At 40.4% G+C, this 17202-nt stretch overlaps 1 protein-coding gene across 3 annotated transcripts in view; it reads left to right on the forward strand.

Annotated features, from left to right (window-relative positions):
- SAMHD1 (SAM and HD domain containing deoxynucleoside triphosphate triphosphohydrolase 1) overlaps window positions 1-16869 on the forward strand; it is a 45926-nt gene extending 29057 nt beyond the window's left edge. For 2 of the 3 annotated variants that reach the window (XM_053199991.1, XM_053199992.1), the window contains exons 8-15: window positions 93-201; window positions 1037-1128; window positions 2208-2323; window positions 7545-7684; window positions 8473-8568; window positions 10514-10618; window positions 11549-11686; window positions 14599-15941. In XM_053199991.1, the coding sequence (XP_053055966.1) occupies window positions 93-201; window positions 1037-1128; window positions 2208-2323; window positions 7545-7684; window positions 8473-8568; window positions 10514-10618; window positions 11549-11686; window positions 14599-14733 (931 nt within the window). In that variant the 3' untranslated portion in view covers window positions 14734-15941. Of the gene's footprint in view, window positions 1-92; window positions 202-1036; window positions 1129-2207; window positions 2324-7544; window positions 7685-8472; window positions 8569-10513; window positions 10619-11548; window positions 11687-14598 lie in introns of all 3 variants that reach the window. The other variant, XM_015077135.3, reaches the window with a different exon arrangement.
- The last annotated feature ends 333 nt before the right edge of the window (window positions 16870-17202 follow it).

Here is a 17202-nt window from a genome sequence, read left to right on the forward strand (position 1 = left end):
AATAAAAAATTGTTATATACATTTAGTGTTGATACTTAAGGTACAGTTTTCTTGTTGACAAATTTCATCTCTCTGCTTTGGAATCTTTCTAGGGACTGCCATCATCTTGGAATCCAAAATAATTTTGATTACCAGCGCTTTATCAAATTTGCCCGTGTTTGTGAAGTAGATGATAGGAAGCGTATTTGTACTAGAGATAAGGTAAGCTAGATCAGAGGAAACAACAAAGAAGGTGTAGTTCATAGTTTGAAATCTAGAAGTAATCATTCAATAATTCGGAAAAATCAGAACTTGGTAAATGATCAGTCTCTTAATGCTTAGCACTTGTAAGTGTCTTAAAGTTCTTTTCACTGCTACTGCATTGTTAAATAATAACAAAGTTACAACAGACATTTATTAAGTATTGTGCGAGGCACTGTTTTTAGGTGCTTTGGGTGGATTAACTCAACTCTCACAACAGTATGAAATAGATACTGTTATTATCCCGCTTAACAGGTGAGCAAATTGAAGCAAAGAAGACATACAATTAATAAAAGGCGGAACTGAAGTTTCAGCCTAGAAAGTTTGGCTCAAGTCTCATCCTTAACCATAGTTAGTGATATATGTTAGTGTTTCATAATAGGTAAAATACTAAATCATTAGGTCTCTGCTAGATGAGAGTCATGTAGCTAAAGAGTAGTATGGTATTGTACTACAGAAAGTCTTTCTTTTGAGAATAAAGAATGTATAAAGAATAATGCCTAATTTTCTAGACTTGTTGAGATTAAAAAATATATTGAAGATGCCTAAAATAGAACCTGCCACAGACTTAAAACAATAGATTTTGGTATACTAAGAAGAAAAGTTGCAAACCAAAAGTTGCAAACTACCTTGTATTTTTTAATGGGTGGGCTCAGGAATTTTAATGAGGTAGTCCTTATGCATAGCCTTCTTGTCCATCTGTCACCATCCCTTTTCCTTGTCCTATGGACTTATCTACTAACAAGGGTAACATAACCTGAACCTACATTAATATTTATTTCATGTTTTTCTGCAGGAGGTTGGGAATCTGTATGACATGTTCCATACCCGTACCTCTTTGCACCGCAGAGCTTATCAACACAAAGTTGGCAACATCATTGATACAATGTAAGAAATTCTAGTGCTATTTCCCTATAAAATTTCTTCATGATGCTTTGCTAGAGTATCATTCTTGGGTCAAGTTGAGATTTCTAGGAATTCAAGTAAATTTTAAGTGAATAAATCTAAAATGGTTCCCTTAAACACAACAAAAACGAGCATAAAGTAAAAACTTATTTGGAGGAAGAGGAGGAGAATAGATAAAGGGGATAGATGAAGCGTGGAAGAGTTGGCTTCAGCGAGACATGAAGAGGCAATGTCAGCATGCCTTAGGCCTCCTCACAGGTAGTTACTTATGTGCCGGATACTAGTCATCAAGGTGAGAGATGGGACGTGAATAATTGACATTCTGAAGTTAATGACAAGTTAATTTCAAGAATTAAGATTAACGCCCGTCCTTACCCTGTCAATTATTTGTCAAAATTAGTAGCAGATAGTAAGACCAACAGGAATTTGACCTCTTCTCCCTGGCCCAGTGAGAACCATAGCGGAAAAGTTCAGCCAAGTACAGATAGAAGTATAGCCATACATCTCTGTGTGACTCAAAGACCCATGAGGAATTCTCAGAAGTAGAATGTGAGTTAATTCCATATCTCTAAATAGTTTTAAATTGACATGAGCAGACTAGTTAGAACACATTCATCTATTTGTATGGTTGTTACTTTGGTAAGAAGTTTTTATTTGTTTTTAATTCAGCTAGTTTCAAACCCTGGTATGGCTTCTTCCTAACTTGATTAAATGAAAATTACTTAATTTCTGCATCAGTAAAATTGAGGCTGATTACATCTATCTTCTTGTTGGAAAGATTAAATAAGATAATGTATCTAAAGCTCTACCATAATGCTTGGATCACAGTAAACATGGTAGCTGATGAATCCCCATGCACTTATGTATGTATTTATGTATGATCAAAAAACAGTTGTCTTTTTGTATCTGTTTGTTTAAAAAAAAAAAACAGTTGTCTTTAGAACATCGTGTCTCAGGGTTTTACTTCTCTGAAGTAGAAAGGTTTCCTTAACTTTAAGCATGGCATTAAGCAAATATTCAAATTTTCTCATAAGCATACATTTTTATGAAATGATCTTTAGGATTACAGATGCTTTCCTCAAAGCAGACCCCTACATAGAAATTGTAGGTGCTGAAGGAAAAAAGTATCACATTTCTACGGCAATTGATGACATGGATGCCTTCACTAAGCTCACAGGTAAGAGCTAGACGGTAACACAGGAAGTCCATCTCAGATAAAGTGTAAGCTGTGCCTGGATTGCAGATGTGTTCTTTTCCAAACATACCAATATATTTAGCTTCTCTAGTGATTGTATACTTTTGGATTTGAGTTTTGTCTCTGCTTGGTACTAACTGTATCACCTTGATAAAATCATTTAACCTCTCGAACCTTAGTTTCCTCATCTATAAATTGGGCTATTGATACCCAGCATATAGTTTTGTTATAGTATTTAAATGAGGCATAACACTTGGTATGTAGTACTTGGCACTTAAGTACCCAATATTCACTGTTATTTAACTTAAAATACGGCTGGACTGATACCAGACTAAAAAACTGACTTGCTTTTAACGTTACTTTTGTTATAAAACACAGAATAAATACCAAGAGCATTTTGCCACGTTTCAACACAAGCAAAACCTGCAGCTTAGGGTGAGAAGGGAGAGGTGAAGGTGTTGCAGCTGGTTCTTTAATGTGGGAAAGTGCTGGCTGAGCCATAAAGATGAGCAAAGCAAAAGTACACCACAAAAGTTGGAGTTCTTCGTGGCGGATCATGAAACTGACTCTGTTTAAAAAGAAAGTTAGAAAGCAGTCACATAGCTTGTAGAGAATCGGTGGAAAGGCTGAAGGTTTTTTAAATGAGCAAAAACAACCCAAGCTGAGTGGGCTAAGGCAGCCGAGATCACTTTCCATGAGCTTCCTGTGTGTGATGCTACTGCTGGGTTCTGTCTGCAGAACAAGACTCACACCGGTGCCTCTGAAACTGTCTTGAAGAACCAACATTCTCCATGCCCAGCAACTCGCAGATTGATACCCTTGTAAAACAATAAAAACAGATTACTAGGAGAATGATATGGGGGTGGGAAGGACATACAAAATATGAGCCCAAATATTTCATATTGAGTTTAACAGACTTAACATACATTTCAGTAACTATAACCAAAAGAAACAAAAATTTAAATAATAAAAACTATATGTATTATAGTGTACTATAGTGTATTATAGAATATATACTATTCTTTAAAAATAGACATGTAGGTGATATAGAGTCCCTTTTAGACTTAGAACTTTTTAGTCACTTTTCCAACATAAGTAAATCAAAAATTAGAAGTTAAATAGTGATTCCTCATATTACATATCTTTGTGCACACTCAGAACGTTGTGTACAACAATATTTAAAGTTTATAATGTAATCAGTGATTTTCCTACTGGTTAATTAATCTAGATTGGATTGATGACACTTTCACTCACAAGGGATGATGTGTATCTAAATTGTTTCTGTGTTTTGCTTTAAAAACATCATAGCAGATACTAGTCTCCCATTGTTATGTTGATAGGAATGGAAGAAGAGATTACATAGCAGTTTGAGCAAGCTGGGGATATTTTAACTTTTGTTCATAACAAAGCAGGTGATGCTCTATTTAAAAAGTCACCTTCAGTGGGGCGCCTGGGTGGCTCAGGTGGTTAAGTCTCTGACTTCAGCTCAGGTCATCTCACAGTTCGTGAGTTCGAGCCCCACATGGGGCTCTGTGCTGACAGCTCAGAGCCTGGAGCCTGCTTCGGATTCTGTGTCTCCCTCTCTCTTTGCCCCTCTCCTGCTCGCACTCTGTCTCTGTCTCTCAAAAATAAACGTTAAAAAAAAAAAAATCTTCAGTCTTCATCATCAGAAGCTAGTTCTAACAATTTATCCTGTAACATTATATTACATTTCAACTTTCTTTTGATGAAAAGAAATGAATTCAGGATTTTACACACTTTTGGGTTAAGTGACAAACCATAAAGTATACAGTTTAATGTGATCTTTGTTTTTTTAATTTTTTTAACATTTATTTATTTTTGAGAGAGAGAGTACAAGCAGAGAGGAAACAGAGAGAGAGAGAGGGAGACACAGATTCCGAAGCAGGCTCCAAGCTCTGAGCTGTCAGCACAGAGCCTGATGCAGGGCTTGAACCCACGTACTGCAAGATCATGACCTGAGCTGAAGCCGGGTGCTTCACCCAGCCACCCAGGCGCCCCTGGTCTTTTTTTTTTTTTTTTTTTTTTTTTTAGGTTTATTTATTTTTGAGGGGGGTGGGAGACAGAGGATCCAAAGCGGGCTCCACACTGACAGCAGTGATGATACTTAATCAACTGAGCCACCCAGGCGCCCCCTAATGTGGTTTTACTACATGACTATACATAGCTCTCTCTCACTCTGAAGGTTCTATAATACCCAAACTAGCTTTTACCCTGTTCAGTGAGATGAGTCCACTGGTTATACCCTTGGATATTGTATTGATGTCAAAAATCCTATACAAAATGTTAGGTCACATGTTTGTGCTTTATCTGCCAAGAGTATGGTAGAATAAGCATATGGATTTTCCAGCTTTCATCATTTGAGACCCAGGATGTTATCTTTCTTGCATATTATTTTGAGCAGTCATAAAATCTTTACTGGCCTTAACTACATAACCTGGAAGGAATAGGACCATGTGAGCCTTCCTTACCTTTGCTGCTTTTCCAAAAGTCAACTCACTTTATCTAAAAGTCTCCACTTCTTGGTTTTTAATTTTTTTAATGTTTATTTTATTTATGAGAGAGAGAGAGAGCAAGCACAGCTGGGGAGGGGCAGAGAAGGAACAGAGGATCTGAAGTGGGCTCCATGCTGACAGCAGAGAGCCTGATGTGGGGCTCGAACTCATGAACTGTGAGATCATGACCTGTGAGATCATGACCTGAGCCAAAATCGGACGCTTAACCGACTGAACCACCCAGGCGCCCCTGTTTTTTAATTTTTAAGAATGTTTTTCCACATGTTACTGGGAAGTGTTGAAACCTGCAGCAATGTTGGAAGAATTTTACAGTGAACACTTGTACACTCACCACACCGGTACAGTTCTAGCATTTACTGAACTTGCTCTATGACTTGTCTGTCACTTACCATCCTGTCCATTAACCCATCTGAATTTTGATGCATTTTCTTCCTTTTTTTTCTCTTTTCTTTTCTTTTCTTTTCTTTTCTTTTCTTTTCTTTTCTTTTCTTTTCAAGAGAGTATGAGCTGGGAAGAGGGGCGGAGAGAGAGAGAGAGAAAGAAAGAATCTTAAGCAGGCTCCATGATCAGCACAGAGCCCAATGTGAGCATCAATCCCATGACCCTGGGATCATGACCTGAGCTGAAATCAAGAGTCGGACTGACTGAGCCACCCAGACATCCCAGTTTTGATGCATTTTTAAGTAAATTGCAGTGATCAGTACATTTTTCCCTAACTCCTTTAGCATGAAGATTAAAGTTCAACAATAATTTATAGATTTTTTTCTTCTGATGTAAAATGCACACACAATTCGTATAAATGCACACATTTTATGTACATTTGCTAATGTTTTGACACATGCAAGATACAGAACATTATCTTCTCCTTAGGAAATTCCCTCATGCTTCATCCCAGTCAGTTCTTGCCCTCATCTCACACCTAGAAACAACCACTATTTGCCTGTTCTAGACTTTTTTTTAAGTTTGTTGATTTTTAGTAATCTCTACACCCAACATGGGGCTCAAACTCATGACCCTGCGATCAAGAGTCACATCCTCAGGGCACCTGGGTAGCTCAGTCGGTTGAGCGTCCAACTTCAGCTCAGGTCGTGATCTCACAGTTTGTGAGTTTGAGCCCCGTGTCAGGCTCTGAGCTGAGCCTGTTTCAGATTCTGTGTCTCCTTCTCTCTCTGCCCCTCCCCTGGCTCACACTCTGTCTCTCTCAAAAAACTAAATAAACATTAAAAAAAAAAAAAAAAAAAAAGTCGCATGCTCTTCCAACTGAGCCAGCCTGGCGCCCTGTTCTAGACTTTTACATAAATGCAATCAGGCAGGTGTACTCATCTCTGTAGGGCTCCTTTTACCTAGTGTTATGTGTCTGAGATTCATCTAGATTGCATGCATCAGTAGTTTATTCCTTTTTATTGTCGAGTAGTAGTTCCTTTTATGAATATGTCATAATTTGTCCTCTCTACTTCCTAAATTCCTACTTATAAATTCCTATAAAAATTCCTATAGGGGTGCCTCAGTGGCTCAGCTGGTTAAGCATCCAACTCTTGATTTCAGCTCAGGTCGTGATCTTACAGTTCTTGGGATTGAGCTCCAAGTTGGGCTCTGCACTGATAGCCCAGAGCCTGCTTGCTTGGGGATTCTCTCTCTCCCTTTCTCTGACCCTCCTCTGCTCATACTGTCTCTCTCAAAATAAATAAACTTTAAAATAAAATAAAAATAAAATAAAAATGCCTATAAATGTTTCAGCTTACCTAGATGTTGGCTGTCTTAAACATAGCAAATGTCATATGACCACTGCCTTAGGGAACCATTTTCTTACTTTAGTCTTTTTCCCTTAATATTCCTAGGAAATAAGTGGACCTTATCCCTTCCCTCCCTTCCAATGCAAGCCCTCTACCCCAAAATATCTTAATTAAATTGGAATAATAGAATGTTAAATTTATTTTTTTATTTAAAAACAATTTTTTTTATGTTTATTTATTTTTGAGAGAGAGAGAGAAACAGAGCATGAGTAGGGAAGGTGCAGAGAGAGAGGGAGACACAGAATCAAGCTCCAGGCTCTGAGCTGTCAGCACACAGCCTGATGTGGGGCTCGAACTCACAAACTGGGAGATCATGACCAGAGCCGAAGTTGAAGGCTTAACCGACTAAGCCACCCAGGTGCCCCTCAAAATAAATAAACTTAAAAAAAAAATCTTAAAAAATAAAATAAAATCTTAAAAACAACTACCTTCTACTTTCATCATGGAACTTTAAAAAACTTTTTATTATGAAACATACAAAATTCCATGTACCCATCACTTGGCTGCAACAATTACTAACATGGCAATTTTGCTTCATCCCCTCCATCCACCCACTCCCATAAAATACTGGTCTGTTTTTGAAGTAGATTTCAGACATAACTTTATAATTACTTAAGTATCATTCTCTTTAAGAAAATAAAGCACAACAACAAATTAATACACCCCTATTTACCCATCACCCAACCTTAAGCCATCTCTATATGCCCTTTCCCATGCACTAGATTATCTTAAAGCAAATCCAAGACATTGAATGTTATACTGTGCTTACATTTGTAAATGTCCACTTAAAATCCTTTCAGAAGTACAGCGGTGTATGAGTCTTTAAACCTTTTTTGTCCCCATCTTAACATACCTGAAATTTTATCAAATTGGCAGATAACATTTTCCTGGAGATTTTATATTCTTCTGATCCCAAACTGAATGCAGCACGAGAGATTTTAAAAAAAATTGAATGCCGTAATCTATACAAGTATGTGGGTGAGACTAAACCAAAAGGAACAACAAAAATTGAAAAGGTAAGTTGAGTTGTTAATAGTGAAAGATGTCTCTCTTCCAAGAGAGGAAACCTCCAAAAGGAAGCCATTAACCCATCACAATGTCATGACTCTGTTCTAAGCCCTCTACGTTCATTTTCACTTAATCTCATCAATAACGTGTTCTTTGGTCCTGCAGATGAAGGAACTGAAGCTTGGGAGAGATTAAACAACTTGCCTACAGAAGCACAGTTAGTGAGCTAGGATTTGAACCCAAGTCTGTCTTAGTCTAAACCTTTATCCTCTCATCCCTTTATTCTCTCATCCCAAATAGGGGTGCCCCAAATTTTGGCTAGATCTAAAGGCAAGAAAATGAATGGGGCCTCAAAATAAAGTATCTGCATGAGCTTCACTGAGAAGCGAAGGACCTGCTGTTTACTAATTTCTTCTTTCACATTATATCAGGTTCTCCCAGATGGTGCATGCCAAATATCCATATCTGTTTTCATCTCCTGCTGATGGAAGGTTTTTCTGTTTGCCGGAAAGCCAGTAACATGAGCCACACTGATTACCACACCCTGCCTCATAACACTTTCCTCCTATTAAGTCAATGCCACATTTTTTTTTTTTAATGTGGAAGTTTTGTTATGAGAATCACTCTATTGTGATGTGTTTGAAGGATGGCATAAGCCAGAAGCTCTGTATTTGTTAGGGGTATCTCTACCCACTCTTTCTAGTAAAGTGCCATTTTTAGAGAGGGAACGTTTTGTGGCACAAACACTAATGATGAAAAACGGGGGCTCTAATGTAAGGAGTCTTGTCTTTTCTAGGAAAATTATAAAAGCCTTCCAGAAGATCTCGCTGATTCTAAACCTAAGGACATCTTGATAGAAACTGAACTAAAGGCTGAAGACTTCATAGTGGATGTAAGTAGTTAGCCCAAAAATATACTAAGTAAAGATTTTTTTTTTTTAAGATAAAGCCTCCCTACTTCCATTATAAAAGCAGCACATGTTCATTAAAGAAAGTTTGGAAAGGGGCGCCTCAGTGGCTCAGTTGGTTAAGCATCCAACTTAGGCTCAGGTCAAGATTTCGCAGTTTGTGGGTTCAAACCCTGCATCGGGCTATAACTGTGCTGTCCATTTTGGTAGCCACTAGCCACAGGTTCAGCACTTGAAACATGACTACCTCAACTAAGTAACTAAATTTTTTATTGTATTTAATGTTGATGACTTTAAATTAAAAATCCACCTATGACTAGTGACTGCCACATTGGGCAATAGAGCCATTCGTCTTAGCGCTTCTGTGGAGCCTTACAGTGTCCATTCTCTCCTGTCTCTTTGACTTTCCCATCAGCAGTTAAACAGACTTTCATCTTGAGAAAACAACAAACAGGGGCACCTGGGTGGCTCAGTCAGTTGAGCGTCCAACTCTTGATTTCAGCTCAGGTCATGATCTCATGGTTTGTGGGATCAAGCCCCACGTTGGGCTCTGCATTGAGCCTGCTTGGGATTCTCTCTCTTTCTCTCCTTTTCTCTGTGCCCCTCCCCAACTTGTGTGTGCCTACACGTCTCTCAAATAATAAACAAACTTAAAAAACAAACAAACCGACCTTCACCCCTGTCAAACTCCTTGAAAAGTACCCCCCTTTTACCTTTCCCAGGTACCATATTCCTCTCCATATTCTTCTTTCTTGCATTTTTTTAACAGCCAAGCTTCTAGGAGTTGTCTTCTCTTTTTTTTTTTTTAATTTTTTTAACATTTATGTATTATTTTTGAGAGAGACAGAGTGAGCACAGGAGGAGCGGGGCAGGGGGGCAGGTGGAGGTTGGTAGACACAGAATCTGAAGCCGGCTCCAGGCTCCAAGCCGTCAGCACAGAGCCTGACTTGGTGCTCGAACTCATGAACCGTGAGGTCCTGACCTGAGCCAAAGTCGGATGCTTAACCGACTGAGCCACCCAGGCACCCGCCCTGTCTTCTCTTTTTTACTTCTCATTTACTCCTAAACATTTTGTGTGTCGCCATCACCATACTAGAACTATTCTTCCAAGATCAACAGTGACTTCAGTGTTACTTAACCCAGCTCACCGTTTCAGTCCTGTCTGCCTCAGAGCTTTTTCTTCTGCCTGGAATTCTTTTCTTTTCTACCTAGACCTGGTTCATTCCTGTGACTTTCCCAGGAAACACTGCTAGTCATTCCCCAAAGCCCCAGACCACAAGGCTCCCCGGTTACAAAGTTTGACAGCACCCTTTGCTTTTCCTTGGTAGCTCTTGTAACAAATGTAGTTTGATAATTACTTAAAAAAGTTTTTTTTAATGTTTATTTTTGAGAGAGAGAGGGAGCGCTTGTGCGTGAGAGGCAGAGAGAGAGAGGGAGACACTGAATCTGAAGCAGGCTTCAGGCTCTGAGCTGTCAGCACACCTTGACGCTGGGCTCAAACCCATGAACTGAGATCATGACCTGAGTCAAAGTCAGAGGCTTAACCGACTGAGTCACCCAGGTGCCCCAATAATTACATTTATAATCATTTGTTCAACCTCAGTCTAGGCCACATGGTGCTGTGGGGTTGGGATTGTATCGAGTTTCCTTGAATCTGTAGTACCATAGTGGCTATCACATAGTGGGTACAGACTTTATACCCCCGTTATGTTGAAAACACAAATATCTCCCCCACCCCACTCAGATTTCAAGACCACATCCCTATGGCACACGCACCAGAGTTATTTTCATTCCACTATGAGCTACCTTATTAGCGCTCTTACTTCTGAACCTCCAGAGAGCTCCGCTTCGTTTTTTGTGACGCTCCTACAACCTTGAATTCAATTCTCATTGTTCTGTGAGTGATTACTAATGTATTCCTTTTATTAAGGTTATCAACATGGATTATGGAATGGAAGACAAGAATCCTATTGATCATGTTCGCTTCTATTGTAAGAGTGACCTCAGCAAAGCAGTCAGGATTACTAAAGATCAGGTAACTACTTGGGCAAAATAAATACACTGTAGTGGCATTTGGCAAATTTATGATAAATCTGCATTTTACATGCAGGTTAGGTCCTAAAGTCAATGTATACAGTAAAAAAAATTATTTTTGAAATTAAAGTATATCTGATTTTTGTGTAAATCATCTTAACAGCCAGTTTTTCCTGTTTGCTAAACATAGATGAAAGCACTGTTTTTGGTTTGGTGGCTAGGTTATAAGTCTGATGGGAAAGGAGTGTTGTATGGTTGACATCATGTAAGTTAAATGTGTTTATTTGCATATCTTCTAATGAGAATCTGATCTATGTATAATTACATAATACAAAATTTTTTTAGTCTTAATAATATAAAATTGTGGGACATTTTGCAATATGACAACTATCTTCAATTCTTTTCTTTGGATGACAGTTGGGATAAGACAGCAAAACAATGTGGTGTTTTTAATATAACATGAAAAATGGAGCTTAGGTTGAGGTGCCTGATTTGCTCGGTCATTGGAGTGTGCAACTCTTTTTTTTTTTCTTTTTCTTTTTTTTTGTTTTTAAGTTTTTAATGTTTATTTATTTTTGAAACAGACAGAGACAGTGTGAGTGGGAGAGGGCAGAGAAAGAGGGAGACACAGAATCTCAAACAGGCTTCAGACTCTGAGCTGTCAGCACAGAGCTCGACACAGGGCTCGAACTCATGAACTGGGAGATCATGACCTGAACCGAAGCCAGATGCTTAACCGACTGAGCTACCCAGGTGCCCCTGGAGTGTGTGATCTTGATCTTGGGGTCATGAGTTCAAACCCCACGTTTGGTGCAGTTTACTTAAAATCTTAAAAAAAAAAAAAAAAAAAAAGAATGAAGCTTAGGAACAGCTGAGCTCTCTTCAATGTGTGAATTCAAGATGACAGTGAAATCTTTTGTTCTTTGAAAAGGTTTCAGAGCTTTTGCCAGAGAGGTTTGCAGAGCAGCTAATTCGCGTATACTGCAAGAAGACTGATGCAAAGAGCTTGTTTGCTGCACACCAGTACTTTGTTCATTGGTGCTTAATCAGAAACTTCACCAAGCCACAGGTGAGTAGTTTGTTGTTCACGTACTTTGCACAATTTCCTGTTTTTAATTAATAACCTAAAGAGATCCTTACTTTCCTCTGAAAAGTTCTCATTTAAATGATAGTCATTTAGGGGCGCCCGGCTGGCTCAGTTGGTGGAGCGTGAGTTCAAGCTGGTCAGTTGGTCATGAGTTCAAGCCCCACATTGGGTGTAGAAATTACTTAAAAATAAAATCTTTAGGGGCGCCTGGCTGGTTCTGTCAGTTGAGCATCCATCTCTTGATATTGGCTCAGGTCATGATCTCAGGTTCATGGGCTTGAGCCCCACGTCAGGCTCTGCACTGACAGCATGGAGCCTGCTTGGGATTCTCTGTCTCCCTCTCTCTCTACCCACCCCTGTCGCATGCTCACACTCTCTCTTTCTGTATCTCAAAAAAAAAATAAACATTTTAATTAATTAATTAAATAATTTAAAAAATCTTTAGGGGCACCTGGGTGGCTCAGTCAGTTAAGCATCTGACTCTTGGTTTCAGCTCAAGTCATGATCTCATGTTTTGTGAGTTCAGGCCCTGGGGTGGGCTCTGTGGTGACCCCGTGGAGTCTGCTTGGGATTCTCTCTCTCCATCTCTCTGCCCCTCTCCTGCTCACACACACACACACACACACACACACACACACACACACTCTCTCTCTCTCTCTCTCTCTCTCTCTCTCAAAAATAAATAAACATTAAGGAAGAAAACTCCAGCAGCAGATGGGTTGGAACTAGGAGAGACTAGAATTAGAGAGACCAAAAGCTATTGAAGTTCAGCTATGTGGCGATAACTACTTTAAAACTAGATACATTCATTCCTTGAATGAGGATTTTCGCTAGGTCCTATGTTAGGTAGCAGAGATGGAACAGTATCTAAGACAGACATAGTTCCACAGATCACACTCTGTTAATAGACGCACCAGTAAATAACAATTACAGTGGTGTGGTAAGTGCTTTGGGGTGGGGCACAGTGTGTACAGAGTCTTAGATGAGCCAAAAGAAGAAGGATTTAAGCCACACTTGGTTGGTTGGTAAAAGCTTATTTTAAGAAGGATTTAGAATGTGAGACCTGAAGGATGGATGAGGAGTCACCTGGGTAAGGGGGGTGAAGGGGGGAGGCCAGAAGATGATCAAGAACATAGTGCATTCAGGGAGGGGTCCATGGGATCTTGCATAGTCTTTGGGCCAAGAGCAATGGAAGCCATTGAAGTGTTTTAAGCACGAGAGTGACATTCAAGTTTGTATTTATAAAATTCACTAGAGTCAAAACTAGAATGGGTAGAAATAAGGATCCTTGGTAGAAATAGAGATGAATTTGAAGGCAAATAATGTTGACCTTGTACTATAAGATCTTCCAGATAGGAGTATCATGGCAATTAAATGGCCGCTTTTAGTTGCTCTATCAAGTCAGATCCAGAGTAGTTTGACAAATTTAATAGCGGAGACAAGATACAGAAGCTTTGGCAGAGCTAAATGAGCAGAGGATAGTGAGACAATAGCAGGAAGCTGCTACCGCCTCTGGGGGTGGAGGTGGGAGCCCAGGTCTTGGGGCCACCTGCAGAAGCTAGAACCACAGAAGAGTCACGGCCACTGCTGCCAGTGCCAGAGGGTTCAGGGGAGTAATACCCTCACTTCTCTGTCCTCCTCCCTTCCAGTCTTCCACCTGTGCCCCCCTTTGGCCAAACCTAACCAAAAGCCAGTAGGCAGGGGACCTGGGAAACATACTTTATAAGAGGAGCTCCTGTTAAGGTAGCTCAGTCAGCTAAGTGTCTGACTTTGGCTCACATCATGATCTCGCGGTTTGTGAGTTAAAGCCCCGCATCAGGCTCTGTGCTGACAGCTCCCTCTGTCTCTGGCCCTCCCCCCTTCATGCTCTGTCTCTCTCTCTCAAAAATAAATAAGCATTAAAAAAAAAAAAAAGCAGCTCCTGTTACATAGAGTAGAGCAGCAGAAAGGTGAAAAGTGGATCTGAGAGCACAGGTGCAAATGAAGAGCATGTATTCTACCCAGACATTGTATTCCTAGTGCAGTAAAGGCTCTCAGAGTTCCTGAACCCTCATACACCCTAAGAGAATCTATGCACAAGTTCAAGAACAGTTTAGGATAGTCAGGTCTTAGAGGGCCTTCTTACACTCATTTCTTTCAAGTCATAGTGTCACTTCACTTTGAGGTCATTCCTCATGGAATGGAATCTATGCTGATGGAATCTACAGTGGAATCTATGCTGATGGGCCAAAGTTATAACTTTGCAGGAAAAAGTTCAAGTTCTGCACATATAAATTGCCCTTACCCCCCCTTTAAAAAAATTTTTTTTATCGTTTATTCATTTTCAAGAGAGAGCGTGAGTGGGGCAGGGGCAGAGAGAGAGGGAGACACAGAATCCAAAGCAGGCTCCAGGGTCTGAGCTGTCAGCACAGAGCCTGACGCAGGGCTCAAACTCATGGACTGCAAGATCATGACCTGAGCTGAAGTAGGACACTTAGACACCCCTGTCCTTCCCCCTTTTGGGCCTCTTGTAGACCAGGACCATCTACTGCAGAGGGGAGTAAGCAGGAGAGGAGCAGGGACCCAGTGAAGTCCCTCTTTCCTGGAAAAACCAAGTTTGTGTTTCATGAAAGTGTATGAAGGGAGAGGGTCATAGAATGGGGGAGGGTGTTGCTTTTGGTCATCTTTGAAAAGAATAGGTCTGTTAGCTTTTTCTACAAAGGCTCTTACCTGCTTAGGACTGCGGTGTTTCTAATTGGACCTAAGCACAGGGCATATATATAATTTGGGGTTTCCCAAGAGTACATTCGTCTAGAAGCAATCTGTCTGCAAGACAAGGATATGTGTACCTGAGGATTTCCTCAAAATTATGAAAACTGGATTTTATTTGTTCCTGGTTTTTCTTTTCTTGACAGGATAGTGATGTTGTGGCCCCACTTATAACACCTCGAAAAGAGGAGTGGAAGAACCCGGATTCAGCCCAGAGCCCAGATCACTTACAAAAAGTGTCCAAATTTAAAACCCGGCTTTTTCCAGATGACTCTGTGTGAATGTTTGCAACCGATAGTTTACATAAAGTCCTCTTCCCCATCCCCCAACAGTATTAGCTAATTTAGGAAATTCGGTCATGAACTCTACAAATTTGTGACAACGAGTGCTTTTTACATTTTGAATGTACACCCATGCTGAAGCTAAGTAATTTTTATCCGAAGAAACAAAAAGGTGTTAGACAGCTCTGGCTGTACATGCTATATGGAAAGCATGACCTTGCCTATTTTAACATTAACTAAAGCCTCTCTTTGTAGTCTATTCTCTTAGAATAATATTTTTTTTATGTACTCTGAACTCTTATGACATAATGATTGTTTTTTTGGGTTTTTTTTTAAGTTTGGAAATGAGATAAAGTGCACATTGAAGTATGAAGTTGGGATTGTCATAAACAGCCATGGTTAAGAACAAAACATAAAATCCTAGCCCCTTGAGGAGGTACCCATCACCTTGAATTTGAGGAAAATTCTTCTTAAGTGATCTAAATATTAGTGAAACACCTTCCCTCACCCTTGTAGCCAGGTTGGACTAGACAGTAGATGAGGGTGACGAGTGAGTTCCACCTCTTGGGTGAGAGCCCTGATTAATTTATTAGAAATATCTGAGGGCTCTGGCCCCCTCTGAAATGGGACATAAGACTGCCTCTCAGGAGACCCCTACCCCCAGTGGCAGAGGGATTCCCCCAAACCAGGCTGTTCTCTGGGTCAGTTCATGCAGCTCCAGACCCGGGCGGTTTCTTCGTCCTGATTACTCACTACCGATGTCCCGAGGTCTTTTTCACAATCACTGCTCAGCCTGGAAAAGGCTCCCCTCCGGCCTTCTCTCTGAATTTCCCTTGTGAGCTGATCAAAGGTTGTCACAGGAGCCTTTCTGAGGGCTACTCAGAGCTGGGACTTTGTTGTTGCTGGCTCAATGTGCATGTTACGAATTTCAGAGCAAAGACTGAGCTGCTTGGGATGAGATGAGTGATTATCCCCAGAATTCCAGGTCCCCCTTTGTAGCCCAGTATACCCCACGCTTGTTCTTTACCTCCTGTGCACCACTGTGGTTGAGCGAGTCTGTGCAGAGGGCACCCATCCCCACCTCCATATACACACAATTGCCAGTTCTGCAGAAATTCACCAGGAGTAAAATCTGGAGTTAGAGCCAATGCTGGTGGTAGCCAGAGGGTCCTGTAGATGCAGGGCAGTGGGGAATGAGAGTCAAAGTCCTTAACTTTGCTATAGTTATAAAAGTCCTTATCTTATGCTATAGACACTCCCTTACAAAAGCCTCCATGGCAGCCTGGGATTGGGGGGCCAGCCCTGGCTCCGGGCAAGAGTAAGTGGGAGGAAAGGAGGAACTCAGACCACAGGCCGCTACATTATCCACAGGCCGCTACATTATCCACAGTCTTAGAGTGCTGTAACCTTCCGCTATGTAACCAGGTTCTGTTCTGTTGACCCTAGGGTGAAAAGTATTAGGAATGTCTGCCATTCTGTATTACCACCACCACCCTCCTCCACCCCCCAGCAGATGATCAAGAGTTGACCCTCTTTCATAGGAGAATAATTAAAACCCTTCCCAGCTCCTCCACCATAGTGCTGTGTAGGTGGGGATATGCGGACATGTGGGCTCCCAGAAGCACAAGTGAAATCAGCCCTGGTACTGGGTCACATCTGTTTTGGCCAAGGTACCCCTAAAACATTCAGTGGGGGAGAACTATAGGGCTCAGACTTAGTGTATCCAGATCCAAGGTCAAGAATGTGATGTTTTTCTGCTAAGATTGTTTTATTTCTGCAACTCTTACCTTTAAATCATTGTAGTTTACTCTGGAATTTTTTTAGTTTCAATATTGTATCATTTTGCTGAGAAATAACTTGAATCTATTTTGTTTGCATCCTTTACATTATAAGTCCGCTGCACTTTATGCTCTTTGCAACTGTTTTAATTATCAGAACCATGTGCCATTTACAAGGTTAAATTTTTCTTAAGAAGCGCCTTCACTATTTGTATAAAAACTGAGGTTTTAACAACTTAACCTCTAGAGTTACTGAACTTTTGTCACCTTGAGAATGTTAAGTAAGAACTGCAAGTTTAAATGACTGGTTACTTCATTTGGGTGAGGGAAACAGATGCAATAAAGCTTCATGAATGTATCTTCATCTTGAAACCAAAGGTGTTTTCCTTCATGACATTCTCTTATGTGCCCAGTTTGGACCCTTTTGTACAAAGGAAATGTGTCTAGGAATCTACCCAAATGTTTCAACACTGTGTAGGGTTTGCAAGAGAGGGGATGATATTTAACAGGGCTTATGTCCTCTGGTTTTCTGGCAGGAGGAAGAAATATAGATGTTTCTTCTTCTTTTTTTTTTTTTTTTATCTTTAATTTTGAGAGGGACAGACAGACAGAGTGTGAGTGGGGGAGGGGCAGAGAGAGCCGGAGACACAGAATCCCAAGCAGGCTCCAGCCTCTGAGCTGTTAGCACAGA

Source organism: Acinonyx jubatus, chromosome A3 (assembly GCF_027475565.1).
Source record: "Acinonyx jubatus isolate Ajub_Pintada_27869175 chromosome A3, VMU_Ajub_asm_v1.0, whole genome shotgun sequence".
NCBI classification, from domain to species: domain Eukaryota; kingdom Metazoa; phylum Chordata; class Mammalia; order Carnivora; family Felidae; genus Acinonyx; species Acinonyx jubatus.